General features: G+C 45.7%; 1 protein-coding gene across 1 annotated transcript in view; it reads right to left on the minus strand.

The window, feature by feature from the left end:
- poln (polymerase (DNA directed) nu) overlaps positions 1-27,162 on the minus strand; it is a 176,045-nt gene that overhangs the window by 23,186 nt on the left and 125,697 nt on the right. Inside the window, exons 3-5 of the mRNA XM_078557332.1 lie at positions 24,956-25,087; positions 19,657-19,767; positions 16,898-16,976 (exon numbers count right to left, since the gene is read on the minus strand). Coding sequence (XP_078413458.1) covers positions 16,898-16,976; positions 19,657-19,767; positions 24,956-25,087 — 322 coding nt within the window. The remainder of the gene's footprint in view (positions 1-16,897; positions 16,977-19,656; positions 19,768-24,955; positions 25,088-27,162) is intronic.

The following is a 27,162-nucleotide window of genomic DNA, read 5'->3' on the forward strand; positions in this document are numbered from 1 at the left end:
CCAACCAGTCAAACACAAGAAAACTAAGGGAACGAGTACATGTCGATTTCTTTGAGGTGGAAGGGGAAAAGTGCTTTGTTTTGTTTAGCAAGTGGATAAATGGTGAATCTATGCCCAATACCACTTCCCAAAATTATTGAGGTTTTGAGAAGTCTGTTTTCAATTTATGGAGGTGTTGGTGTCAGATAATAATCCACAGTTTATGTCAGAAGAGTTTGAAATATTTATGAGTAAGAATGGAGCCTGTCAGGAAGATATAATAATTTTCATAAAGTTATTGGAATTTATTGTAGAGTAATAGTAGGGTTTGTGTGTGTGTGGTGTGTGTGTGGGTGTGTGTGACTTAATTGAATTAAAGGCAGCCGGTCTGAAGGCTTTGATGTATCAGAAGACAAGCTAGGTTTGAAATGTTCAGTAGGTAAACATAGGTATAAAGGGAACATTTGCATTTTTAAATAAACTAAACTAGCTTGAATTCAAAGGAGGGGTGAAATGTTTCACCTCGCCAAGAGAAGTTAAGAAACAGTGTGTTTATTTTTCCCAAAGATTACTGGTAAAATTAGTAACATGACAGATTTTATTATTAAAGCGGTAAAATGCAAAGACATAGTGAAACAATAGGAATTTGCATTCAAAGGGGAAAATATGTATAAAGGAGAGAAGACTGTGTGCAAAGGCAGGAATCTAAGATCTAACAAGTGTGAAAAGCCTCCAGCACCTAAGCTTCAAGCTGCTGTCTACAAGGAGCTGAAGCTGAGAAAAGCTCACTTTGAATTTGACTGTTCAGGGTATTGTGTATTACTTTGCCTGGATCTTTTAAAATCTGTGTCTCATTGTTGCCTTAATGGAGGTCTAACGAGTTTAGATTAATTCGGGGATTTAGAAGTTATCATAGTAATAATTTATAGATGTATGTATGTGCTAAAAGCAATTTATTCTATTAATGAAGGTTTAATTTAGTTTTAACTATCATTAACACACTTTTGTCCACGACATCTCTGGCAATCTTTCCTTTGCCTCCACCTATCATTGGCCCTCTATCCAGCTTCATCTGCTCCATCACCCCCCCACCCTTAAACAGTATAAATTTCATTACATTTCACTTCTCTTTAGTCTGAAGAAGAGTCATAAGGACTTGAAACGTTAACTCTGTTTTTTCTCTCCACAGATGCTGTTAGACCTGCTGAGTTTTTCCAGCACTTTCTGTTTTTGTTTAATTTAGTTTTGTCAGAAACCTTTAAGACTTGGTGGCCTTTTTACTGCATTCAAAGCCTGCATCTCAAAATAAGTACAAATTGCAAATAGTTGTGGCAGCTGCTGCAAGGTTCCCTCTGGGATTTGGGCAGCTTGGCATTTACCATCCACCTGCCGTAACAGAGTCAAGCACGTTCTAATGCCACTATCTCACCCAGCATTAAATGGTGCTGCGGGAAGAAATGCACAGATTACGAAGAGGAATATTTTCTAGTTGACAAACTAGGCAGTAATTCCCATGTTTCTCTTCGACACAGGCTAGACAATTTTCTGTCCTCTTACAGCAGGGAACCCTGGATGTCGAGGGATATACAGGATTGGATAAAGAGAAAAAGGGAGGCTTATGGCAGATACCAAGGAGTATAGAATGTGTAGGGGGGACCTTAAAAAGGAAATTAGGAGAGCAAGGGGGCATGAAAAAACATTGGCAGGTAAAATAAAGAAAAATCCAAAGTTATTTTACAAGTACATTAAGAGTAAGAGGATAACTAGGGAAAGAGTAGGGCCCATTAAGGACCATAGTAGTAATTTGTGTGTGGAGCCAGAAGATGTAGGTAGGGTTCTAAATGAATACTTTGTGTCAGTGTTCACAAGTGAGAGGGACAACATGGTTATGGAAATCAGGCAGAAGGACTGTGATATAATTAAAGAAATTAGCATAGAAAGGGAGGAGGTTCTAAGTGGTCTGACAGGCTTAAAAGTAGATAAATCTCCAGACCCGGATGAAATGTATCCCAGGCTGTTGAATGAGGCAAGGGAGGAGATAGCAGGGGCACTGGCAATAATTTTCAAAACCTCTCTGACCACAGGAGAGGTGCCAGAGGACTGGAGGACAGCCATTGTGGTACCATTATTCAAGAAGGGAGGAAGGGATAAACCAGGGAACTACAGGCCAGTCAGTCTAACCTCAGTGGTGGGGAAACTATTGGAAGCAATTCTAAGGGACAGAATTAATCTACACTTGGAGAGGCAGGGATTAATCAAGGACAGTCAGCATGGTTTTGTTAAGGGGAGGTCATGTCTGACCAATTTGATTGAATTTTTCAAAGAGGTGACCAAGTGTGTAGATGAGGGCAATGCATTTGACGTAGTCTACTTGGACTTCAGCAAGGTTTTTAATAAGGTCCTGCATGGGAGACTGATAAGGAAGGTAAGAGCCCATGGGACCCAAGGCAATTTGGCAAATTGGATCCAGAATTGGCTGAGTGGCAGGAAGCAGAGGGTGATGGTCGAGGGGTGTTTTTGTGACTGGATGCCTGTGTCCAGTGGGGTTCCATAGGGATCAGTGTTGGGTCCCTTGCTGTTTGCGGTATATATAAACGATTTAGACTTGAATGTGGGAGGGTTGATCAGAAAGTTTGCGGATGACACGAAAATTGGTGGGGTGGTAAATAGTGAGGAGGATAGCCTTAAATTACAGGAGGATATAGGTGGGCTGGTCAGATGGGCTGATCAGTGGCAAATGGAATTTAATCTGGATAAGTGTGAGGTGATGCACTTGGGCAGAACAAACAAGGCACGGGGATACACAATGAATGGTAATACCTGGGAAGCACCGAGGATCAGACGGACCTTGGTGTGCATGTCCACCGGTCCCTTAAGGTGGTGGGACAGGTAGATAAGGTGGTTAAGAAGGCATATGGGATACTTGCCTTTATTAGCCGAGTCGTAGAATATAAGAGCAGGGAGGTTATGCTGGAACTGTATAAAACGCTGGTTAGGCCACAGCTAGAGTATTGCGTGCAGTTCTGGAATCCTCATTCTAGGAAGGATGTGATTGCACTAGAGAGAGTGCAGGGGAAATTTACCAGGATGTTGCCTGGGCTGGAGAGTTTTAGTTATGAGGAGAGATTGGATAGACTGGGGTTATTTTCCCTGGAGCAGAGGAGATTGAGGGGGGACATGATTGAGGTGTATAAAATTATGAGGGGCATAGATAGGGTAGACAGGAAGGAACCTTTCCCCTTGGTGGTGGGATCAATAACCAAGGGGCATAGATTTAGAGGGGATGTGAGGAAGAATCTTTTCACCCAGAGGGTGTAGGGAATCTGGAACTCACTGCCTGAAAGGGTGGTAGAGGCAGAAACCCTCATAATATTCATGAAGTATTTGGATGTGCACTTGCGATGTCATGGCATACAAGGCTATGGGCCTAGTGCTGGAAAATGGGATTGGAATAGTTAGGTACTTGTTTGAGCGACACAGACTTGATGGGCCGAAGGGCCTTTTTCTGTGCTGTAGGCCTCTATGACTCTATGACTATGGGAATAACCCCACAATCCACAACAGATTGGTCACCTTTTGAGTTAGCGTTTAAACACACGCCTAGGACACGGTTTACTTTGCTTAAGCCTGACGTCAATAGCACAGTAATAAAATAGCAAGACAAAGTGAAGATGAGTTAGGATACATGAGACATGAAACTCAGAGTTCAGTGCTGGTCAGACGATCCTGGTGAAAAGCCACCGAGGTGATCAGGAGAAGTATGTAATTGGAGTTGTTGTAAAGAGGCCTAGTGCATTCACACATCTAGTGAAAACTGGAGCGAGACTCCATCAGTGTCATGTAGATCATTTGCTTGAAAGAGGAAAAGGGAGAACATGATAAGCCTTCTGTAGATCAAGTTCCTCCAACAGTCCAAAGCCAGAACGAAAGTGAAAGTCACAAAGAAACTGAGAGATTGCTGGTATCACAGAATCCACCAGTAGAGCAAAGTGAACCAAGTGGTCTTTGGTTAAAACAAATCAATGTCACAGTCCCAACCATTAAGCGCAGATGGTAATCAGAGTCAAAGTTCAGAGATGTTGAGAGAGCAGAGTCAAACCAATGGAAATGGAAGCAGGTGCCCAGGCAGAAAGAGAAAGAAACCAGATATGTTAATTGAAAAAAAGTTGTTACTTTCATTATTTCTTGTCAAATGATGATATTTTTGTTAAACACATACTGGTAGCTGGAGAAGCTCTGAAGAAGAGTCATATTGGACTCAAAACGTTAACTCTGTTTTTCTCCCTCCACAGATGCTGCCAGACCTGCTGAGCTTTTCCCCGCATTTTCTGACAATATTAGGTAAATGTGTGGGGCTGGTGCAGTGGGAATGCGTACAATTGCACCCCTCTTCCCCCAACTCATCATCTTACACCTCCTGCCTACACTGTTGCCACTGGCTGGAGAAGGTATTTGAAACCCTCCCTTTACAGGGTATACACCCACAGAGCTAAGTTGCTAGGTTTAGATGTGGCTCAGATACTCATCTTTTTCTCACTTTGAAATAACATATGTCTGCTCTTTGGCACAAATTAGACTCACAAACCTCACAGTGGGAGCCAGGAATGGATGGAGGTTGAATGAAAAGTGTTTGTACTGTTTATATATCTAGGCACACAGAATCTCTGTCAAATCATAGAGTAGGTAGGAACCTGGTTATACAATGCAATTATATAGCACCTTATCACAGGAGTGACAGAACCATCACAAAACACTTGCAATGCAATGAATTAGTTTAAAGCCCAGCAACTGTTGATACGTGAGCAACATTGGCAGCCACGCTGTGCACAGCAAGATCCCACAAACACCAATGAGTGGAATAGCCAACTTATTTTGTTTTTGAGGAGAGAGTGGAATGTTGGTCAGGACACTGGGAGAGTTCTTTGCTTTTCTTTCAATAGTATTATGATTCTTTAATCGGAATGAACAGACAGAGCCCTGCTTTAGCACCTAATCTAACCAACGACACCTCAACAATGCAGCACTCCCGTAGCCTTGTAATGCAGTAGCAGCCTAGATTATATTCTGAAATCCTGTACTAGGGTTTGAACCCACAAGTTTCTGAACTAGAGGTAAGGGTGCCAGCATAATTTAGCTACTTAAGGGCTGCACTTTAGTATAAATTATAAAATAGTCACCACTATAAACATGTTTAAAGAGTTTTAAACTCTCCCATTGGTATGCTTCCTTTTACAGGAAATTACTTGCAATCTACATTATTCAGTTTCTTCCATTTACAAATACTGACTACTCTTTTGTGTAATAGCAAGGGAGATTATGGTGTAGTGGTAATATCACTGGGCTGGTAATCCAGGGGCCCATGCTAATGTCCTGGGTTCAAATCCCACCATGGCAACCAGATAACTCTGGATTGAAAGCTAGGCCTGGATATTCACCAAGTCGGGTTGACTCAGGGGCCCTTTAAAAATGGTGGGTGGATCCTGATTCCAGACCCCATTCCTGGGCTGTCAATTTTCAGGAGTGCCCTTTAAAGGATGTGGGCTGGTTGCTGTCAGATGACCACATGTGGCACTCCAGACCCGGCTGGCTCCATTGCAGAGATAAGTATTTCCTACTCCTCCCCGATCTTCATGGAGTCGGGGCCAGGTTTTTAAAGAGTTGTGGTTCCCGGCCTTTAGCAGAGTCGTGAATCCCAGGCCGGAATCGTCCGCTCCCGTTGGTGGCGGGCGTCAGGGCGGGCACGAGCAGACGATATGGCGAGGAGGCCAAAAAAGTCAGTTTTATGCCGTTGTGAAACCAGTTTGTGATTGTCCGCTCTGCCTGTCAATGGCGGACTGCGTTTCCTGCCGTCCAATGTCGGGAACTTCATTTTAACGCATTCATATCTCATCATTGTAGCCACACGCCAGAGTCGTACACCCATGTCGAATTTGCTTCTCAGGTCGGTGTGACTTTGGAATGGCATGCTTCACGCCTGCCTTTAAAAGGCGTGCGCCTGGCGAGATGAACTTTGAAGGGAGCTGATAGGTGAGTGCACACGAGCTCGCACAATGCTCGCGAGGGTGGCCCCATAGGACGTCATTTGGTGGCGGGGGGAGGGGGGTGGGTATCACAGGCAAGTTGCTTTTCCCTGGCTGGCTTTCAGTGCGGTGCCGGGACAAGGGCTCCAGTGTGGGTGGGTGGGGCCAGGGGAAGGGGGAAGTGTGGGTGGTGCCGGGGTAGGGGCGGGTGGGCAAGGCAGCACAGACCGAAGGAAGTACACGAGCGCATGTCGGGGTGGTGGGGTCGGGTGGGGGCAGAGGGGGAGGGGTGGGTGAGGGAAGCGGCCACACACTTGGAACAGCTTGTCAAAAGTGAGCATTCTTTCGCAGCTGAGACCGTTCAGCAGCAGCTCCATTGACGCGCTTGGAGTCAGGCTTCTGACGCATTTCTGCCCATTCAAGCAACACAAATGCATGAATGTGCCACCCTCAGGCACAGACTGCAAATTAATGCGAGCTTAAGGGAGCTGAAGAACAAATGAACAACTGGGCAAGTTGTATAACCCCCTTGCAAAAGATGGTCATGGTGCAGTAACAAGTGGAGACGCTCACAGCCCCTTGCAATGTCTTTATTAAGGTTTGGACCAGTATCCATCATGGTTCAAGCTAACAGTGCAGCCTTGCAGTGCGGGATACGAGAATGCCTGCGCCTGAGCTGACAGCAGAGCATGCAGTCCGGTGGCTGAAGCTGCTGTCAATCGGTCAAATGGAGTGGGGCGGAGATGGGTGGGATTTCAGACAGCCAATGAGCGCACTACACACTGGCCATCCAAGTGGTGGTCAGCACTCTCTGACATACGTGAAGGAGCCTTGAGGCTTAACCAAGAGAGGTCCTTAGGACACATATGCTAACCCACACATCTCTCTCTTTGATACTGCAGGAGGAGAGCATCAGGATCATGGAGCCTGGTGATCTAGTGGTATGCTTCATGGCTTACAGTGAAGAGAGAAGAAGGAGAAGAGTGCGCCGGAGGTGCCTGGCTCAGCAAAGGGTGGAGCACCTCCTTCAAGATGAAGGGGTGGCAGGGTTTGCTGCGCACGCAGCTGAAGATCCACAACAAGCTGTCGCTCGTAGGCACATCGCTAGACCCAGGGTCTATAGACGCTGTTTGGCATTCCTGCAGGTGACTGAGAACCAGTGTCGCCAAAGACAGCGCATGTCTAGGGAACTGATTGGTCACATATGCCACCTGCTGCAGGATTTGGCACCAGGGGGACATGTAGGGTATCCACTGCCAGTGGCCATGAAATTGACCACGACGCTCAATTTTTACGCCAGTGGCTCATTCCAGGGCTCCACATGTGACCTACGCGGGATCTCGCAAGCCTCCAGCACAAGTGTATCCAGGAGATGCCACCTTCGCGAAGACGCAGAACTTTGTGCATTTCGATTGGGATCAGGCAAGTCGGGAAACAAGAGCGCTGGGATCTGTGCAGATCTCTGGTTTTCCACAGGTGCAGGATGCCATCGACTTCACTCACATGGTGCTTGGATCTCCAGGGCACCAAGAAGTCAACTACGTCAACCACAAGGGTTTCCACTTGCTGAATGTTCAGCTGGTGTGCGACCACCAGAAACACATCCTACAGGTCTGCTCACGATTCCCAGATTGCGGCGGCCTCAGATTGCGACAGAGAGAGACAGAACAACGAGGCTCATGCCCCAACCCGGACTTTGGTGGAGCAAACAATATAGGCATATTGAAGATGAGATTCCGGTGCCTCAACAGGTAAGCAATACCTGCAATACAGTCTTCAGTGGGGTATTGCGCATCAGCATAGCTTTCTGCGCACTACAGAACCTGGTGCTGCAACGGTGGGAGGACCTGGCTGAGGAGGAGATGGAAGAGCTACACTTTTCCTCCGATGAGGAGGACATCAAAGCGGGTGAGGGTGATGAGGTCCTCGAAGGTGAGGATGGCAGTGCGATGAGGCCATCGCACTAACCAAACGAAGCAGGTATGCTTGTGAGGCCCTAATGGCTGCAAGATTCGTGGAGGATGATGACGAGATGCAGTGAGGACAGTGCTGACACCCTCACCTTGCATCTGTGAACGTTTGACTCCTGTGTGGCTGATGGCAGCGAACATACCCTCAATGAGCAGGCTCATGTCATGGAGTCGCCGTGGAGGCCCTAATAATCATAAGATTCCAGGAGGATGATGAAGACATGCAGTGAGGACACTCCGCAGATCTTCACATTGCCTCGCTTAATGTCTGACTCCTGTCTGGCTGGGGGCAGCTTGCTTGCTCCGTGATCATGGTCATATCATAGAGACACAGCCGTGAAATTTTAAATGCACCTGATTGGTTGTCAGCCTTCAGCACCTGTCCCCTTCAGGACCACCCGTCACCAGTCACAGATGCTGAAGAGCTTTGGGGGGTGGGAGCAGACCCACCTCAAAGCTGCTGAGAGCACACAGAGAGTGATGGAACTCTGTGACGCCTGCCCACCACATTCCGGCAGCAAAGAAAAGCCCCATCGAGGTGCAGGCATCACTAATGTGACCAGTGAGTGTGAAGCCGGACCATCACTTTACTCTGATGGTTACACACTGCACAGGGAAGAGGCCCTGGACTGAGACTCCTGCCTTTATCTTGTGCAGGAACCAAGGTTTCACATCTGAATGACATAAGTGCTGCTCATCATAACAGGGAGCCAGAGGCAAGGAGACATTCTTGGGAGTTTATTTACAAGAGTGAACATTATGTACAAGTGATTAACACCTCTCCCACACAATGCAGCCACATTGTCTTAATCTTCCTAACCCGCTGCTACATCTTGTTGCTCCCCCGACATCCACAGTGGAGGTGGAGGCAGCCTGCTGACTGCTAGGCCCTGTTGTCTGTGATGACATTGGCAGGTGTCCTCTGGAGGGCTGAGAACTGGGGGTCCCCGGCCTGCTTTGGGTTTCCTTGCTGTGAGCCAGGTGCATCCTCCTCGGCCTGTGGAGCTGGAGATGATGGGGTCGCAGGAAGAGGGGATTTGGATTGGCCGGACATTCCCCAAGTCACCTGGGTGGATGGCCCCAGGGTATCGAGCTGCTGGTCCTCCTCCCTATGGGTGCCCGTGGGCCCCTGGCTGACTCCTTGAGGAGAAGGGGAAGCTGGAGTGAGATCGAACCACCCCGCACCCCTTTCACATTGACACTGTTGGAGGTCAGCTATGGCATCAGTGATGGAGTTCAGCCCGTGCAGCAGCGCAGGAGCGATGTCCTGGAGCAAGATCTCCATGGCGGCCGCCATCCTGCCTTGGCGTTGACCTTGGTGTGTCGGCATGCTGGCACTATCACCTCAGACTGAAGGCGGACGGACTCCTCCATCGTCCCTTGCAATCTGAGGAGTGCACCAGACGTCCCTTCCTGATGTTTGCGTGATTGTCGCTGCAGCTCCAACAATTGATTGAGGACCGAGTCCAGAGGCTCGTCATCTGACTCGGACTCAGCAGATTCCTTACCTCCAGCAGTCCTCCGAGTGCCGGCAACCAAGTATGTCCCTGCCTCCGCCTGCCGTGGAACAGTCTGTATATTGTGCTTACCCGATTGTGATCCACAGGCTGCTCTACATCTAGGTCTCACTGGGGTATGTGTTGCTGCGCTGGTGAAGGGTGTGGGCGAGCGCTGTGACAGCTCTTCAACGGTGCTGCCTCAGGGTCCTCATCCGAGGTGCTCTCGGCACTGGAGTTGAGATCAGGTTTTGCTGAGGGCAACATGGCAGATGTGCCTAGGAGAGAAAGTGGAGATTATTAATGCATGGCAGCCACATTGAACACAGAATAGTGGACTCAAGAGTAGGGTTGACAGAGGGATGATGTGGTGCAGGATCCTCACATGGATGCTTGCCGCCGACCTCACCGTCACCGCAGGAACGGTCCACGTCCTCTCTGGCCAGCTCCTACGCGCGACTCTCTAACGGAATGAGGACCTTGATGTCCGGCTCTCCCCCCTCCTGGTCTGGGGCCTCTCCCGTTGATTGCGCTGCAGTAAAGACAGATGGAGAGAGTGTGAGCAAGGCGCATGCCAGGCCAAATGAGAAGGGTGCCAGGCATGTGTGTGTGCTGAGTGGAGCCATGGACAGGGTGGGTAGGCGATCTCCAGCGGAGATGAGGCCAGATGGAGATGTGAGGGTGTGTGTGCGAGAGAGTGAGTGGTGATGTCCCTTGAGCTGGCAGTGAGTGAGATGCCAGTGAATATGTGGTGGGCCTGTGAGTGTGTGAGTTGAGATTGATGAGATGGTTGACTTACCCTAGCAGCACGGATGAGATCATTCATCCCTTTTCTGCACCGGAAGGCCGACCTCTTGTGAGCAGCATTGGCACTGATCTCCTTTGTCAGGGCCTCCCAAGCCAGAGCGGTGAGACTGGTGGGCCTCCACGGCGTCCAAAAGGCATTTGAGGGATGCGTCACTGAACTGGGGTGGGGGCTGCAGTCTTCTTGGCTTTTGGGGCCATGTCTTCACCGGTGCAGTCCTGGGCTGCAAACATTGAGAACTGTGTACGCGGCTGCAGTTGGAATATGGCGCCCTGCGTGAGGAAGCGGCGCTGTAACGGTGTGGCCGGCAAATCAGAGGCCAGCTGCCAGCGATCTGGTGTGTTTCCTGTGACTGCAGGGAAGGGGAGGCGGGAAGGGGATGATACAGCGGAAAAATCCATCACTGTGGCCAGTGGGTAAATTGTCTTTTTTTCTCATCCGCTAGCGCACTTTGTGCCAATCTGGGGCAATTCTGCCCCTAGTGAGCATGAGGGGAACTTTTAAACGGTAAGTGCAAAAGGTCTCCCTCGTGCCCCCATGCCAAGTTATGCCCCTCCTACCCAGGCCTCTCATGCTCCCCATACCAAGCCCTGACCTTCCATCCACCCCCTTCAGGCCCTTCACGGCCCCCATGCCAAACTCTAACACTTACATGCCCATTGACCTGTGGTACACTTTCTAGGACCAATGAACACCACAGCGTACAGTGATATGTATAAAAAAAAGCTTTGAACAAACATGATCCATTAATAACTTTCACCTTTGCTTGAAAAAAAAAGTTGGACCAAGCTAATAAAAGTGTCAAGCATCCAAGGCGTGCCTAGGAGCGTAAGTGGAGATTATTAGTTCATGGCAGCCCTTTGAAGTTTCAAAAACCACCAACCCTTGAAATCACTTAACTAGTGTGAGCAAACATTGAGAAATTTACTGCAAAGATCAGGGTCTGAGCTGTCAACCAAACAATGTTTCCTGTGGAGAGCCGCTGTTCTAGTATACGAATTAGCCCCATGGGCTCTCAGCCAAGCGTACATAATGGGGCTTGAATTTTCCCGACTCCCCTTAGCCGCCTCGAGGATGAAAATCCAGGCCCCAGCCTCGGTAATGGTGATCATAAAACTATCATTAATTATCGTCAAACTCATCTGGTTCACTAATGTCCTTTTAGGGAAGGAAATCTGTCTCCCTTACCTGGGCTGACCTACATGTGACTCCAGGCCCACAGCAGTGCGGTTCACTCTTCACTGCCCCTCTGAAATGGCCTAGCAAGCTACTCAGTTCAAGGGCAATTAGGGATGGACAACAAATGCTGGCCCCGCCTGCGATCCCCACATCCCATTAAAGAATAAAAAAGAAATTAGAGATGTGAAGACCAAGTAACAAGTGAGTACTCTTATTCACCTCCTGGTGATTTATTTCAAAGCATCGGCATCGGTCTGATTGCTGACCAATGCTGCAAAGAACAGGGAGGGTGGAATAAAAACTCTTGCTTTTCACTTCTGCCTTACCCATCAGCTGGGTGAGGACATAAGAACACAAAAACATAAGACATAGGAGCAGGAAAAGGCCATTCGGCCCCTCAAGCCTGCCCCGCCATTCAATAAGATCATGGCTGATCTGCCCCAGGCCTCAGCTCCTCTTTCATGCCAGCCCCTCATAGCCCTCAACTCCCCGATTTTTCAAAAATCTATCTACCTCCTCTTTAAAAACTTTCAGTGATCTAGCCTCCACAACTCTGGGGTAGAGAATTCCAGACATTCACTACCCTCTGAGAGGAGAAATTCCTTTGCATCTCAGTTTTAAATGAATGTCCGCTTATTTTGTAACTATGTCCCCTAGTTCGAGATTCCCCCACTGGTGGAAACATCTTCTCAACATCTACCCTGTCAAACCTCCTCAGAATCTTGTATGTCTCAATAAGATCACCCCTCATTCTTCTAAACGCTAATGAATAAAGGCCTAACCTGTTTAGCTGTTCTTGATAAGTCAACCCCTTCATCCCAGGAATCAGCCTAGTGAAGCTCTTTTGAACTGCCTCCAATGCCAGTATATCCTTTCTTAAATATGGAGACCAACACTGTACACAGCACTCCAGGTGCAGCCTCACCAACACCTTGTACAGTTGTAACAAGACTTCCCTATTTTTAAACTCCAACCCCCTAGCAATACAGGCCAAAATTCTATTTGCCTTCGTAATTACTTGCTGCACCTGCATGCTAACTTTTGGTGTTTCATGCACAAGAACACCCAGATCCCTCTGTGCTGCACTTTTTTGGAGTCTCTCTCCATTTAAATAATAGTCTGCCTTTTGATTTTTCCTACCAAAGTGCATGACCTCACACTTTCCTACATTAAACTCCAAGTTTTTGCCCACTCACTCAACCTGTCTATATCCCCTTGCAGATTCCTTATGTCCTCATCACAACATGCTCTCCCACCTATTTTTGTATTGTCAGCAAATTTGGATACATTACACTCTCCTCCTCCAAGTCATTAATATAGATAGTAAATAATTGAGGCTCTAGGACTGATCCTTGTGGCACTCCACTAGTTACGTCTTTCCTACGTGAAAAAGACCTAACAAGTTTCCTTCCCTAAAAGACATTTGTGAACCAGTTGGGTCTTAACAATAAACTGACAGCTTCGTGGTCATGTTTACTGATGCCAGCTTTTTCATTTACAGATTAATTTTTGATTGGAATTCCACTTCTGAAACTGCTGTGGCGGGATTTGAACTTGCATTCTCCGGGTAACTCACAGCCACGGCGCAACAGTAACCCTGATGGATGAGATGCGGCTTCTTTAAAAGAGCAGCAAGTGAAAAGTAAGCAGCCATGGAAGGACTGGCAGTTCACCAGGGACCAGACTACATGCATACAGTTCACACAGTAGAAATGATCTGAACTGCTCACTCCATTGAATTTTTCCCTTGTCAATGGCTCCCCTACCCCTGCCTGGACCTGCCTGACAGGCTCCAGCAACCCCAGCCCCACTCACCTTAGTTCCATGGCGGCATCCATGATGCTGTACTTGGATGGGTGCAGTCCCAGCAGTGACCACAGCTCCCGGTGGTGCTACTGGGACTGAAGAACTGCTAGCCCTCCAATTGGTGGGATCGTCACACTTAAAGGGATGGGTGGCCTGACACCAGACAGCTAATTACTTATGACCACAGAATTGGATTGGGGCTCCCAGAAATGGCTGTGGGGTTGCCCCAGGCTTTCTAGCCAGCCTCTGGGGCCATTGTCATGCTGACTACATTCAGCCCACTGTGACTGAGATAAGTGACCTAATGTGACTTTTTAAAATCTAGTTTTGCTGGGGAGGGGGCGGGGTTGGTGTCCAGGGTGGTCTACAAAAACTTAGCTGTGAATATGGCTAAACAGCCAGATGGAAGATGAGGGGAACTTTCATTCACACAATGAATTATTGTTACCTGGAATGCACTGTCTGAATGGGCTGGTAGAAGCAAATTTAATACTAGATTTCAAAAGAAATTTGGATAAATACTGGAAAAGCTTGCAGGGCTATGGAGGGGACGTGAGAATGGGAGAGAGCTGGCAGAGGGATGATGGGCTGAATAGCCTCTTTCTGTGCTGTATGATATTATGAATAGCTTCAAAACTCCTGGGAAGATTTTAGTGTTAGAAAACAACAACCAAAGTAGTGACAATTTCGTCACAGGTTGATCTTTGCTGTTTCAGTAAGGGCTTTCTATTGAAGCATTGTGTAATAAAGTGAATTGTGAGCAATGTGAAAAATAAAGTGAATTGTTCCGAAATTTAAGCGACACAAAAGAAATTGTATTTTGTGAATCACCTTATCATATCTCACAGAAACAACTCAATGGACATCACATATAATAAAGAGTAGTGACTATTGTTTTGTAGGTAACTGGCAGCTATTTTATACACAGCAAGATTCCCAACCAAAACCCAATAAGACATAACTAGTTAAGTGGCTTTCACTGCTGTTGTTTAAAGAGAGAAGAGATGAACCTGCATCCATTTAGGTTGTTCCAGAGCACTTTAAAGACAATTAATCCACTGGGGGAGATGGTGGCGTAGTGGTAATGTCACAGGACCATCCAGAGGCCAAGGCTAATATTCTCACAGCAGCTGGTGGAATTTAAATTCAATTAATAAATCTGGAATTTCTAGCTGGATCTCAGTTATGGTGACCATGAAACTATCATTGGTTGTTGTAAAAAAAAACAGCTGTTTCACTAATGTCTTTAGGGAAGGAAATCTGTCGCCCTTACCTGGTCTGGCCTACGTGACCCCAGACCCACAGCAACCTGGTTGACTCCTAACTGCCCTCTGAAATGGTCTGGCAAACCACGCAGTTCAAGGCCAACACCACTACCTGGAAGTTCCCCTCCAAGCCACGCACCATCCTGACTTGGAAATATATCGCAGAAATCTCCCTGAGGCATGGAGCTGCCTCAGGGAGATTAACTTCAGTTTTAAATTTGGAAAAAATTTGCGGAAAAATTCAGACATGCCCCCTCATGTGACCGTGTCACACGAGCTGGGACATGGTTATGAATTTTCATTAAGATTTTTATTTAATTTATAAAACCTTCACGAATCTTCATCCCGCCCGTGGATGAGGTTTCACGAAAAATGTGAAGGCCGCCTGGGCTCTTCGCCTGCCCCCACCGCCAACCTTAAGGTTCGATGGGCAGCTTTCTCAATAGGGTTAATTCGTTTGTAAATGGTCTTAACAGGCCTTTGACAGTTCGGCGGGCGCACAGCCGACTCCGGTGCACGCCCGTCAAACGAAAGATCGGAATGATGCACGGTGACATCGGGATGCACGCCCGACATCACGCGCATCATGTTACGCATCGGCGTGTGGGGCCCGCCCCCGCACGCTGATCAGAAAATGCTGGCCCAGGACTTTTGTTTTGTTCTTTAATAGGATACCAGCGCCGCTGGCATGGCCAGTGTTTTTGCCCATCCCTAATTGCCCTAGGTGGTGAGCTTCTTAAAGCTCTTTACAGCCAATGTCTGATCCAAAAGATGGTACCACTGACACTCCCTCAGTATTAGCACTAGAATGTCACCCTGGGTTACATGCCTGATGTGGGACTTGAGCACAACACCTTCTGGTTCGGAGGTGGGATGCTTACCCACTGAGCTAAGGCACTCAACACATGAGGATAAAAATATTCCTGTCCCCAGCATCAGTGCAGGAAATATACCCTCTGATACCCAAGAGTACCACTCATATGTTTGAACTGTGCAATACATGGTGGAGCAATCACCGCACATCAGAGCAATGTTGATCAAAACGACTAAAAGCTGGCGATAAATGAATGTGTTAAGAGATAAAAGTAGTGTTTCTCGAAGTGTGAATCTACCAGTTTTAAGTGTGACCTGTGGCAGTTCAGATGTCTGAGCTCAAATGTCCTTCAATTTGGTGACATTGTGATGTTTACTGTTGATTAAACTTTATAGTTTGGCTATTTCTGTTATTCTCCTTGTCACAGCTGACGAGCTGATCAGAGTTCTTCATGTATATATTACAATGGGCATCAGGGAAGTGTTTTACAAAGCTGAGTAACACATTCCTTCCATGTTCCCAAGGGTGTGTAGACTGCTGCTATCTTCTGTCTGTACTTTTTTTCATATTCTTTCACGGGACTTGAGTGTTGCTGACAAGGGCAACATTTGTTGCATTAAAGAAGACATTAAATAAGGTTTCACACAAGAGAATATTAGCAAAAAGAAGAATGCACCGAACTGGAGATAACCTTATAGCTTGGGTTGTAACTGGTTGGGAGATAGGAGATAGTGAGTAGGGATAAAGGAATTGTACTCTGATTGGAATGACGTGACAAGTGATGTTCTCCAGGGATTGTACTGAGGTCTCAGCTTTTCTTTTGGCAGGATAAAATGTTTCTCTCATTCTGTTTCTCTTTGGCCAGTGCAAATGTGATCATATTTCAGTAGCTTGTTTAGTGAAATGACAATATACGGGAGTATTCGCATTCCATCCTCTGCACATGTTTTACATATAGTTAAGTGTGCATGATAAACTCACTGGTAAAGAGTACTGGGGGAAACTGGCACAGTGGGAGACAAATGTGTGTTGTTAGGAGGCTCGGAAAGAGTTGTGAATGAAAGGAAGACAAAAGGCTAGTTTGTCACCCCCATCCGCCACCTTAAACATACATCTCCTCTACCACTGGCGCACCATGGCTGCAGTGCATGTGTCATCTACAGGATACATTGCAACAACTCACCCAGATTTCATCAGCAGCACTTCCCAATCCGTGACTTCCACCACTTAGAAGCACAACAGCAGCATGTCCATGGGAAGACCATCACCATTGACTTGGAACTATAATGCCCCCTGTTCCTTCACTGTTGATGAGCCAAAATCTCAGAACTCCTTCCCTGACAACTCTGTGGGTGCACCTACACCACATGGGCTGCAGGGGTTCATGAAGGTGGCTCACCACTACCACCTACTCAGGGCAATTAGGGGTGGGCAAAAAATGCTGACCTTGCCAGCACAACAAGATGTGGCAGGGTTGCGGAGCTTTGATTTGATCTGTTGATCAATACAACAGTAAAAGTAAAATTGATATTATAATTGGAGAATGTAAGACCGGATCCCTACCTGGCTGTAAGAGAGGAGGATGAGGCAAGACACGTGAAAATGTTAATCATTGCCATTTTACATATATCAGCTGCAGAACCTATACAAAATATAATGACACACAACACAGAACAGTGTGAGTATATATCAGCATTATCACATTAGCAAATCATACCTCGGAGCAGATCTTTCGCTTTAATCTGATCCAAACTCAGTCCCACCTTATCGCTACTCTTTCAGAATACAGAGCTGGAAATTATCACTGTCCATACTAGTAACAAACATTGAACAGGTTTGGACTAAGATCCTCTCCCTATTACTTTAATGCAGCTGTTGACCTATTTATTTTGAAAAGGTTAATGCCTCCACTGTGACAACACAAGGAGGAATGTCAAATGAAAGTGATAAGCAGCAATCATTTCTGGTTATACCTTTGCAACTTGGATGCAATGCATGGTTAATGGTCAGCATTGTCAGCTCTGGTTGGACGTATTTCTGGCGGTTTCATCACATGATCTCCTGTCGCCAACCACCCCATCCCTACTCTCTTTATTAGTCACTGACACATACATCCTTGAGAAGCTCCTCCCTCTCACGTCAAATAAGCTATTTAATTACCCAATCGGATGACACTTGTCACTCTTTGTCTATTTAAAGAAAGAAAACTTGCATTTTTATAGCACTTTTCATGACCACCAACATCTCAAAGTGGTTTGCAGCCGATGAAGAACTTTTGAAGTCTAGTCACTGTTGTAATGAAGGAAACACAGCAGCCTATTTTCACACTGCAAGGTCCCACAAACAGCAATGTGAAAATGACCAGATAACCTGTTTCCTTGTGATGTTGATTGAGGGAGTAATATTGGCCAGTACATCTCCTCTGCCTACTAACCTTAGCAGAGAGGTCAGTGACTAGGGGGAATAGGTTTTAAAATGATTGATAGATGGAATAAAGGAGAGATGAGGAAAAGTTTTTTTCACCCAGAGGGTGATGGGGGTTTGCAACTCTCTGCCTGAAAGGGTAGGCAGAAACCCTCAACTCATTTAAAAGGTGTCTTGATAGGTACCTGAAATCCCGTAACCTCCATGGCTACAGACCAAATGCTGGAAAATGGGATTAAGCTGGGTGGCTCATTTCCCAGCTGGTGCAGACACAATGGGCAGAGCGGACTCCTTCTGTACCGGACATTTTTTCTACGTTTTCTAAATATCTGAAAAGTAGGAATGTGCAGTGATGTGGGGAGAGGGTGGGGGAGTGACAGTACGTGAATTGCTCCTTAGGAGGGCCAGCGTGGGCACGATGGGCCGAATGGCCTTCTTCTGGGCTGTGGCGATTCTATGATTTTTCTATGATTCTATGCTTTTCTTCAAAATAGTGGCATTGAATCATTTAATACTATATCCAAAATAAGGCACTCCCTCAGTACTGCTCTGGAGAGTCAACCCTGATTTTTACACTTAAGCCCTGGGATTGGGACTGGAACCCAGAACCTTACGACTCAGAAGCAAGACTGCTACCAACTGAGCCATGGCTGGCATAGTTTGCCTTTGGGCTCCAAATTTTTGAGATACCTTACCCTTCCGGGGTAATCTGAGGTAGACTGTGCACTTTTTAGGGCCTAAAGTGACGGCCTTAGGTGCGTTCATGAGTTTGCGCGAACTGATCTGATCAGGGTAGCCCGCAGGACGCCTTTGATGCCTGGAAGAGGAGGTATCTCAAAGTTTGAGCGACAGGTGAAGCTAGCTGTTTCATGCTGCTACTATGCAGTAACAACACAAGTGGTATTTGCCACTAACAGGATGCTGCCGTCAAGCCAAAAATACATTCTGCCTTTCACACAAATGAGTAACAGTGCCAGTTCAATGCCAGTGTGATGCTAGGTATGTAGGCCATACATCCCAAAGACTAGCAGATCATATCAAACAGCATGTCCCAGCCGCTATTTGCAACGGGCAAGGTGCAGACCATACCCAACCCGCCCGTGCTTGTAAAACTCAAAACACAGTGTCCAACATTAGATGTGATTCCAAATTGGACAACATTTGGTAAATAATTCTCAGTGTGCTAAGAATTACGCTGACAAACAATTTGATATTGTCAGTCAGGCTCTCAATGTGATGCATTTGCATGTACTGGAAGCTACATATATTAATACACAGGGCCCTGCTCTTTACAGGTAGAAAGAACACGTACATACATTGTGCCTGTTTCAGCTAAACAAAATAAGTGACAGCCATTCACTGACTCATTCTTCAGGGCTATGCCTTGACCAATCTGGGTCAAGCTACCTAGTTTAAATTTCAAACAATGCTTGGCAGTTAACTGTCAATCACCATCACTGGTGCATTCTCCATGGCAATGCCTCTACCAATCAGAGACCATTTACCAACCAATCATCACTCTCTTCTCATACAGTGTAAATTGTTGTTTTTCCCCCTATATTGGTATTCTTGTGAAGCGTCCTGATGAGTGCAAGATGAAAAGCTTCGACATGTCTCTTTTTTCAGCAACACTCAAGTTCTGTACTACCAAACGACTATTAATAAAGGTTCAAAGAAAATGAAAAAAAACATTTTCTTAAAATTTCCTTGCGCTTTATCTCCTGGGTATTGCATGCAGTTGTGCCCTGGAGATCAATCTTTAATTCCTGGAGTCACCAGGGCAATCCTGGAGAGTTAATAACCCCTACTCCTGATGAGGTTGAGGTAGTCTGTACATCGGAACCAAGCACCTGGGACCAGAGCAACCACTAGACCCTGTTTGAATTTCCCATTCTTACCTTGGACTACAAAGTTGACTGCCTGCCTTTCTGCTTGATTTCGTGAGCTGTAATCCTGCGAGTTGATGTGAGGCAATGGCCTCTTGCGTCCCATTAGTGAAACAGAGCAGCCTAATGCAATAAGAGAAGGATCAAAGTCTGTCGCATCCATCACCACCAGTTTGACACTATGGTCCCTTGTAAAATAAATGATTATCTAGGGTAATTGCAATGAACACCAATTGACCAAATGATTGGTGACTCCAGACACAGAAGTGTGGTTGACTCTTAACTGCTGTCTGAAATGGCCAGCGAGACATTCAGTTGTGTCAAACTTGTACAGGAACAAAACAAAACCAGATGGACTGTAGCAGTTCAAACAAATGGCTCATTCTCAAGGGCAATTAGGGATGGGCACTAAATGCTGGACTTGCCAGTGATGCTCCCTTTCAAGGTCTCCCCTTTAAGACAGAGATGAGGAGAATTTCTTTCTCTCAGAGGGTAGTTAGTATGTGGAATTCTCCTCCCCAGAAAGCAATGGAGGCTGGGTCATTGAATTTATTTAAAGCTGAGTAAGATGGATTTTTCATAGGCAAGGGAGTCAAGGGTTATGGAGGGGCAGACAGGAAAATGAAGTTGAGACCACAATCAGATCAGCCATGATCTTATCAAATGGCAGAACAGGTTCAAAGACTTAATGTCCTATTCCTGCTCCTAAGTTCTACGTTCCTATGCTCATATCTCAAGAACGAATTAATTAAAAAAAACATTCCAACAACATTGTACACTGTCAGTTGAGGGATGAATATTGGCCAGGACATTAGGGAAACTATCCTGCTTGTCTTTGAATAATGGGCGTTGAGTCGTTCACATCCACCTAGGGCAGATGGGGGCTTCGATTTAACATCTTATCTGAAGGATGGGATCTCCAAAAGTGCAGCATTCCCTCAGCACTGCAGCGGAGTATCAGCGTAGGTTAGGTCTCAAATTTCTGGAACTGGACTTGAACCCACAACCTCTCAACTCAGAGGCAACTCAGCCACAAACTAAAGAAAAGTAGGAAAGCATTTAAATTGTTATGAAATCTTGCCAAAGCACCAAAAACACACAAAAAAGCTAACTTATGGAGTGAATGGCCTTCCTTTATGTTGTATGCGCCGCTTCCACATTGTACTGCAAATTGCTAAGGTTTTATATATTGAAATATGGCTGGGGTGGGCATCTGAAAATTACCCACAGGTACAGTAATTGGCAATTGGTAGAAGGATTAGAGAGGAGTTTGAGGAGAGTTTTTTTTTTCACCCAGAGGCTGGTGGGAGTCTGGAACTCGTTGCCTGAAAGGGTGGTAGAGACAGGAAAACCTCATCACATTTAAAAAAACACTTGGATATGCACTAGAGGTGTTGTAACCTACAGGGCTATGGACCAAGAGCTGGAAGGTGGGATTAGGCTGGATAGCTCTTTATTGTCTGGGGCAGACACAATGGGCTGAAAAATTCTATGCTTCTATGTTCGTAGAGGAGATTCTCCAAGGGATGGAGATGGGAGACATTACTGGGCTGTGTTGGAAGTTGCAACGCTGCACCTAGGTTTTTAATCCTGACCAGCTGTGATTGACACTAACACTGGGTGCTTGATGTGTGAAAACATTTTATTAGTGAAGACTTGGCAAACACCAGAAAGCATCCTTTTTTTTTAATTATTAAGGGGACTCCCAATTAACAGGATTTTCAGAAGAAACCTTTTGTTTTGAAAAAAGCTGTAAGCTTTTGTATATTTAGCTTTGGGCAGGAAACAGAATTCTTGCGAGTAAAGCCTTTTGATCACCATGTGAATGAAGTGACCTTGTTATATCATGTACAGCTTCTCTAGAAGCCTCGTAATCAGACAAAAGCCTTTTCATCCGGACCCACAGAAACGCACTCAAAACCAGATCTCAAGTTACAGGGCTCCCGAGTACCAGCCTCTGGCCTTTATCTCATGATCCTCAATGATTCCCTTCAGCTTGGTGTTTAATATGACTTTGTTCCCATGCATGCAGGTATTTGAGAACATTGGGATCTGCACTCCCTGTGAAGCAGCTTAATTTATCCTTTAATTAGAATGTGTTTTGAATAACGATCCTCCCGAAACACAGCATCGATTGTCCAAGTTTGCAGCTGAGGTTAATGCTTTTCTTGCCAGCACACTTTTTGCTGCCAACTTTCCAAATTCTTTGTATATCACACGGTGCAATGCTGGTATTGAGACAGGAGGGAGATCATGAACCTCCTGCTGAATGAAAGTGTCTGGTCATCAGTTCCTGCTCTGTTCCCAAGACTACATGAACTTCATAACTGAGATGAAGAGTGTGGACAGAGGTGATTGTTTCACCCCACAAAGAATGCGAAGAGGAAAAGAAATCAAGACAAACAGGAAAAGGCTTAAGTGGTTCATCTGTAAGATTGAAGTTCATGACTGAGCAAAAATTACTTCCTCTGCCCAGTGCAAAGAACCTGGTGTACAGACTGAGCCTGTATCCATTGGAATTTAGAAGAATGAGAGGTGATCTCATTGAAACATATAAGATCCTGAGGGGACTTGGATGCTGAAAGGATGTTTCCCCTTGTGGGAGAGTCTAGGGGACACAGTTTAAAAATAAGGGGTCCCCCAGTTAAATCAGAGAGGAGGAGAATTTTTTCCTTCAGAGGGCCGTGAGAATCTGGAACTCTCTCCCCCAGAGAGTAGTGGAGGCTGGGTCATTGAATAATTTTAAGGCTGAGTTGGACAGATTGTTGATTCACAAGGGAGTCAAAGGGTATATGGGATAGACAGAAAGGAAAGCAGAATTGAGACCACAATCAGATCAGCCACGATCTTATCAAATGGCGGAGCAGGCTCAAGGGACCGAACGGCCTACTCCCACTCCTAATTGAAATGAATGAATGACGAATGTACGTATATATGTACCTCAAAGAAAGAACAATTATGCAGGATAGAAAAGGGAGAAGAGGAAAAATGGAAGGCGGAAGGGAAAGAGTGAAAGGAAGGGTGACAAGAACTGAGAGGGGAAAGGAGTGAAGGGAAGGAAAGGAATGAAGAATGGGAAGGCCTGATTTGGGCTGGCAAAGATTTTAATGGCCAGGGAGACAGCAGGTTGGAGCTGGGGTAGAATACTTTAATTTAAACACCTCCCTCGCACCATATGCCACTGGGTGGGAGGAAGAGGGTTAGAAATCAGGGTCATGGTGTTTCATTAATAGGTTCAGATTGAAAGGAAAGTTTCAGAGATTGAGAATAATAGCCATCTCTTTCAGCAAAATTGACTAAAGTCTATCCCAAGCAGTTTAATGGTGTCCCCACAGGACAAGAACAAACTACTGGGTGTTTGACATGGCAGCTGCCCAATACTACACATTAGAGAAATAAGGAGAAAAAACAGACATTTGGAAAAAATGGCATTGTAGAAGTGAATATGGATGGGTAGAAGTCAGGCTTTGTATTGTAGGCAGTATCGGTGAGAAATTTTCCATGGGTGACAATGACAGCATTGGTAATGATACTGTTACTGAGGGTCAATGGCACCACCTCATCTGCTGTTTACGTGGACTTGCCGTTCAGCGTTGAGTGTGACATTAGGGAAAGCGGGGTACTTGGAACAGCCAATGTTCTCATGGTTAAAGTGGTTCAAGCAGTCACCAGCAAAAAGAGGAGGCATTATTGTTTAATAATGATGCTCTTTACCAAGAGTTTGGACATCTGAAGGTGATTTACAATGTGGATATTAGATGTAAATGATTTCCTACCTTAAGGCTGCGGGCGCTGTACTATTTGGTCACCAGCATTACCAATATGGTTAACCTAGCACCATGCTTAATCTCAGGGCTAACTGACAGTAAGTGAGTGGAAGGACATTATTCTAACGTTCATTAATGAGGAGAAACCTAAAAGGACAAAGGCAGATAAAGCTGCAGAGCCAGTGTCTCTAGTGGGGGACTTTGACTAGTGACTAGGACTGCTTCGGTGCTGTGAGAAGGAGTTGGGACTGGAGGAATTTTAACAGGGAATTTCAGGAAAGAAGAACATGGACTTTGGAGGCAATGACAAGTTCAAGGGCCTTAGAGAGGAAAGGGAAGTCATAGATAGAGCCACAACTGGACAGGGTGGCTGAGTCATGACTGAGTCTTTTTTTGGGGCTTTGAAGAGTATACCAACAGTGGTTGATGAGAGGAAGCCATTGATAATATCAGCAATCCTGGTGCCAGGAAGGAGAGTTGAATTGCAAAGAGTTGGCTGGTGATGAAATTGAGGGAGCAAAAGGTGAATTAAATAGATAAGGTAGCTCAGAGAGGACAATAGGTAAACAAGTGCAATAAGACAGGTAGCCTGGGTTACAGTGAGTGGAACTGCACTGAATTTGGACTTTAAGCAGAAGTTAGGGGAAGAAGTGTCAAATGGTGCATTGATGGTCTTGATGTTGAAGATGTTAGAAATTCATGAGTTGTGGTTTGGGGGAGAAGGATTTAAGATGATAGAAGGTTGTGAAGGAAAGAAGCCTGGAGTAAGCTGGAATAATGAGAGGGCCTTGAAATGTAGTCACTGTTGTAATGTAGGAAATGTGGCAGCCAATTTGCACACAGCAAACCCCCACAAACAGCAATGTGATAATGACTAAATGATCTGCTTTGATGATGTTGATTGAGGGATAAATATTGGCCAGAACACTGGGCATAACTCTCCTGCTCTTCTTCAATACAGTGCCATGGGATCTTTTACATCTACCTGAAAGGGCAGACAGGACCTCAGTTTAACATTGAATCCAAAAGACAGGTCCTCTGACAGAGCAATGCTCCCTCAGTACTGCACTGGAGTGTCAGCTTTGATTTTTGTATTCAAAGCTTGGAGTAGGACTTGGACGCACAACCTTCTAACTTAGAGGAAAGTCTGCCACCCCTGAGCCACAGCTAATATGGAGAAAGGTACCATGAAGCTGTTGGATTGTTGTAAAAATCCCAACTGACTCAGTAATATCCAAAAGAGAGGGGAAGTTCCTATTAATCTGGCCTATGTGTGACTCAAGTCCCACAATGTGGTTAACCCTTGATTGTTCTCAGTTATATCAAACAGTTACTAGTGGTTTAAGGAGAAGGCCCATCACTGCCCTTATAGGGCAACTGGGCATGTGCAATTAATTCCAGACTTGCCAGCAATGCCCACATCCCAAGGGATGAAATTTTAAAAAGAACGGTACATTGGTATAGGGGACGGTGAACAAGGCAAACACTGCATCTCCCTTTGATAGGCTTAAATGCATGGGACCATGATGATTATCTAACTATACCTTGTTGGTGGCACTGCTGTATGGTTCTCTGAGTGAATGTGCGGACTTCCTTGTACTTCTGCAGAAAGCTTTCAATAAATTGGCTGGCTTGGCCTGCGGACACTCCAAGACACTCAGATAAACGTTCCCTACCTGTGAGGAAAACCAGAACATTATTTACAAATAAAAGTGGCTTGTAAGATGCTGAGATGATTTTTTTTTGATCTTTGCATAGATAATTGATTCTGACTGAAATTAGTTACTGTCATATCTTATAACTCCTTTAAAATAGCAGCTTAGGGAATCCCTGCTTAACAACACCACTTATACGGAGCCTTTAATTTAAAAATGTATCATTGTTTCTATGTAAATAGTCATTTGGTACAGAACTTGAGTATTGCTGTAAAAGGACATTGTGTCAAAGCTTTTCGTCTCGCACTCATCAGGACAATCACAAGAATACCCATGTCAGGGGAAGCAACAACTTTATACTGTATGAGAAGAAAGCGCATCCCTTTAGCTTGACGGCAGCATCCTGTTAGTGGCAAATACCATTCGTGCTGTTACTGGGTAGGAGCAGTGTGAAACAGCTAGCTTCACCTATTGCTCAATCAGCAACCTCTTAAACAGGGCACAAGCCATTTGCTCACCATGTAAGCTTGAAGCTGAAATAGGGCACATCAAAGACATCCTGCAGGACAACGGCTACCCTGATTAGATCATTTCACACTGTAGATCATGCGAACTCATGAACAAGCCTAAGGTCATCACTTATGGCCCCAAAAAGTGCTCAGTCTACCTCAGATTACCCTGGAAGGGCAAGGTATCTCAAAAACTTGAACAGCAGCTGCTATGCAGTAGCAACATGAATGGTATTCACCAATAACAGGATGCTGCCAAAAAGACGTTCTGCTTATCACACAAATGAGTAATGTAGTATGTGAATTTCACAGAATCACACAGTGCAGAAGAGGCCCTTCGGCCCATCGAGTCTGCACCGACACGTGAGAAACACCTGACCTACCTACCTAATCCCATTTACCAGCACTTGGCCCATAGCCTTGAATGTTATGACGTGCCAAGTGCTCATCCAGGTATTTTTTAAAGGATGTGAGGCAACCCGCCTCCACCACCCTCCCAGGCAGCACATTCCAGACCGTCACCACCCTCAATATAAAAAAGTTTTTCCTCACATCCCCCCTAAACCTCCTGCCCCTCACCTTGAACTTGTGTCCCCTCGTGACTGACCCTTCAACTAAGGGGAACAGCTGCTCCCTATCCACCCTGTCCCTGCCCCTCATAATCTTGTACACCTCAATCAGGTCACCCCTCAGTCTTCTCTGCTCCAACAAAAACAACCCAAGTCTATCCAACCTCTCTTCATAACTTAAATGTTTCATCCCAGGCAACATCCTGGTGAATCACCTCTGCACCTCCTCCAGTGCAATCACATCCTTCCTATAATGTGGTGACTAGAACTGCACACAGTACTCCAGCTGTGGCCTCACCAAGGTTCTATACAACTCCAACATGACCTCCCTACTTTTGTAATCTATGCCTCGACTGACAAAGGCAAGTGTTCCATATGCCTTTTTCACCACCCCACTAACATGCCCCTCTGCCTTCAGAGATCTATGGACACACACGCCAAGGTCCCTTTGTTCCTCATAACTTCCTAGTGTCATGCTGTTCATTGAATACTTCCTTGTCAAATTGCTCCTACCAAAGTGTATCATTTCACACTTTTCAGGGTTAAATTCCATCTGCCACTTATCTGCCCATTTGACCATCCTGTCTATATCTTCCTGTAGCCCAAGACACTCAACCTCACTGTTAACCACCCGGCCAAACTTTGTGTCATCCGCAAACTTACTAATCCTACTCCCACATAGTCATTTATGTTGTTTATATAAATGGCGAATAATAGGGGATCCCATGTGCATTTGCCTTCTTTATAAGTCTCCCATGTGAGACCTTGTCAAAGGCTTTGCTGAAATCCATATAAACTACATCAACTGCACTACCCTCATCTACACACCTGGTCACCTCCTCAAAAAATTCAATTAAGTTTGTCAGGCATGACATCCCTCTGACAAAGCCTATCCCTGATCAAACCTTCCCTCTTCAAGTATAGATAGATTCTCTCCTTCAGAATTTTCTCTAATAGTTTCCCATTCCACTGATGTGAGGCTCACTGGTGTGTAGTTCCCTGGCTTATCTCTACAACC

Source organism: Cetorhinus maximus, chromosome 2 (assembly GCF_964194155.1).
Source record: "Cetorhinus maximus chromosome 2, sCetMax3.hap1.1, whole genome shotgun sequence".
NCBI classification, from domain to species: domain Eukaryota; kingdom Metazoa; phylum Chordata; class Chondrichthyes; order Lamniformes; family Cetorhinidae; genus Cetorhinus; species Cetorhinus maximus.